Source organism: Eimeria mitis, genomic scaffold, assembly GCF_000499745.2.
Source record: "Eimeria mitis Houghton genomic scaffold, Emh_scaff2025, whole genome shotgun sequence".
Taxonomy (NCBI): Eukaryota; Apicomplexa; class Conoidasida; order Eucoccidiorida; family Eimeriidae; genus Eimeria; species Eimeria mitis.
In genome coordinates this window covers 7,074-8,948 of record NW_013570348.1, presented here as the reverse complement: position 1 = coordinate 8,948, position 1,875 = coordinate 7,074, and the positions used below count along the sequence as shown (strand labels likewise).

The 1,875-nt window shown below is 50.5% G+C and overlaps 1 protein-coding gene across 1 annotated transcript in view; it reads left to right on the top strand.

The window, feature by feature from the left end:
• EMH_0047510 (uncharacterized protein) overlaps positions 1-909 on the top strand; it is a gene marked incomplete at both ends in the record, with an annotated part of 1,422 nt that extends 513 nt beyond the window's left edge. Inside the window, 3 exons of the mRNA XM_013496291.1 lie at positions 245-308; positions 482-716; positions 846-909. Of these exons, the coding sequence (XP_013351745.1) occupies positions 245-308; positions 482-716; positions 846-909 (363 nt within the window). The remainder of the gene's footprint in view (positions 1-244; positions 309-481; positions 717-845) is intronic.
• Positions 910-1,875: the final 966 nt, after the last annotated feature.

Sequence of the window (1,875 nt, the reverse complement as noted above, 5' to 3'; positions counted from 1 at the left end):
ACACTATATATATATATATATATATATATATATATATATATATATATATATATATATAGGGTATATACGGGCATATGCCGTACTGTATATATGAAATATAGATCGTATTGTATTCGACTCGGGTGTGTAGGTGCTGGGGGTGTATGTTTGTGGTTGTATAGTGATCGTCGTTGTGTGTTTGTTAGTGTGGTTGTTACCACTGCTGCTGCTGCTGCTGCTGCTGTTGTTGTTTTTGCTGCTGCAGTACTTTTACGATCAGTATCTGCAGCAAGACATGACGGCTGCAGAGGCGCTTGCGTCCGCAACATGTAAGTGATGTTGCTGCAGTATTTTCTTCTTGTTGCTGCAGTTGCTGCTGTGTATACTCAGCCTGCTGCTGCTGCCGCTTCCTCCCTAGTGCTGCTGATCCACTTGCTGCTGCTACCTTTGCTACTGCCCCGTTTGCTGCTGCTGCTGCTGTTGCTGCTGCTGTTGCTCGCAGCGTATGTTGAAAAGCCGGAGGCTTATGGTCTTATTGAGGGAGGGTCTACAGAGGGCGCGTCAGCAGCAGCAGCAGAAGACACGCACTATACAGCAGCAGAAGAAGCTGCAGCAGCGGAAGACGTAGGTACAGCAGAAGAAGCAGCAGCAGCAGCAGCAGGAGCACCAGAAGCTGCGGTAGCAGCAGATGTTGCTGCTGTTCCTGCTGGAGACGGAGCTGATAGGGACGATAACTAGTAAGGGTTGTGACGTAGCTCAACAGCAGCAGCAGCAGCAGCAGGAGCAGGAGCTGCAGTGACAGTTACCGCTGCAGCAGCTGCTGCAGCAGCTGCTGCTGCCTGGTGTTGGGGTTCGCGGGTCTACAGTCAGAGGCCCCCCTTCATGGTGAAGCCAAAGGGCTTGACTGGATTTGAAAGGGGCCCCCCATAGGAGGAGGAACTGTGGGGGGTTCCTCTCGCTACAGCACAACTACAAAGCTGCAGGCTGCTGCTGTGGTATGCATGAGCACTAGGTGCAGCAGCATCAGCAGCAGCAGCAGCAGCAGCACAACAGCAGGGCTGCGCTCTCTGGTTGTGGTGGAGTTGACACAGCTCCTCTGTTTTGTTTCTTCTTCCCCTTTGGGGAGCAGGAAAGACAATCAACAACTATCGGTTTAGGTTTGTGTTTTTTTCCGTTACCCAGCCAACCTCCGAGTGCTGCAGGCAGCAGCAGTTGCTGCTGCAGCAGCTGCTGNGTTTTTTTCCGTTACCCAGCCAACCTCCGAGTGCTGCAGGCAGCAGCAGTTGCTGCTGCAGCAGCTGCTGCCGCAGCAGCAAATAGATCACATAAAACTGCTGCAGCTGCAGCAGCAGATACATTTGTTACGGAGACCAGCTAGCCAATCATAATACACATACAAATTCAATTGAAGAACAGCAGTAAACTGCGGGAAGCACAGCTAGCCACCAGCTTGCTGCCCCCTATAGTGCAGCTTTCGGGTTAAGGGTTTCAGTAGGAGTTAGGAGTGCTAGCAGAGACGGCACACAGCATCAGCAGAAGCAGTTGCATGCCTCCTGAGAATATTTGTTTCTCCATGTATGTTTACCCATAACACCTGCTCTTCACTGTTCTTAGTGTTTCCGTCATTGAGCTTTCCGTCTGCTTCCTTCCCCTGCGTTTTCTTCGCCGGGCTTCGTTTGTTTTCTCCTGTATCATACCGCCTCAGTGTCTATGCGTCAGTGTATACCCAAATATATGTCAGTGAAGGATTCACAAGGCGGCGTGTTTATACAGTTGATGACGAACCCCGTGCGGTGGTTGTTATGCAACAGATGAAGTACCTGATGAAGAAGCGGGATGGGTGGGAGAGCTGCCCGAGCATGCACTGATGTATATTCACAATATACAATCTACAAA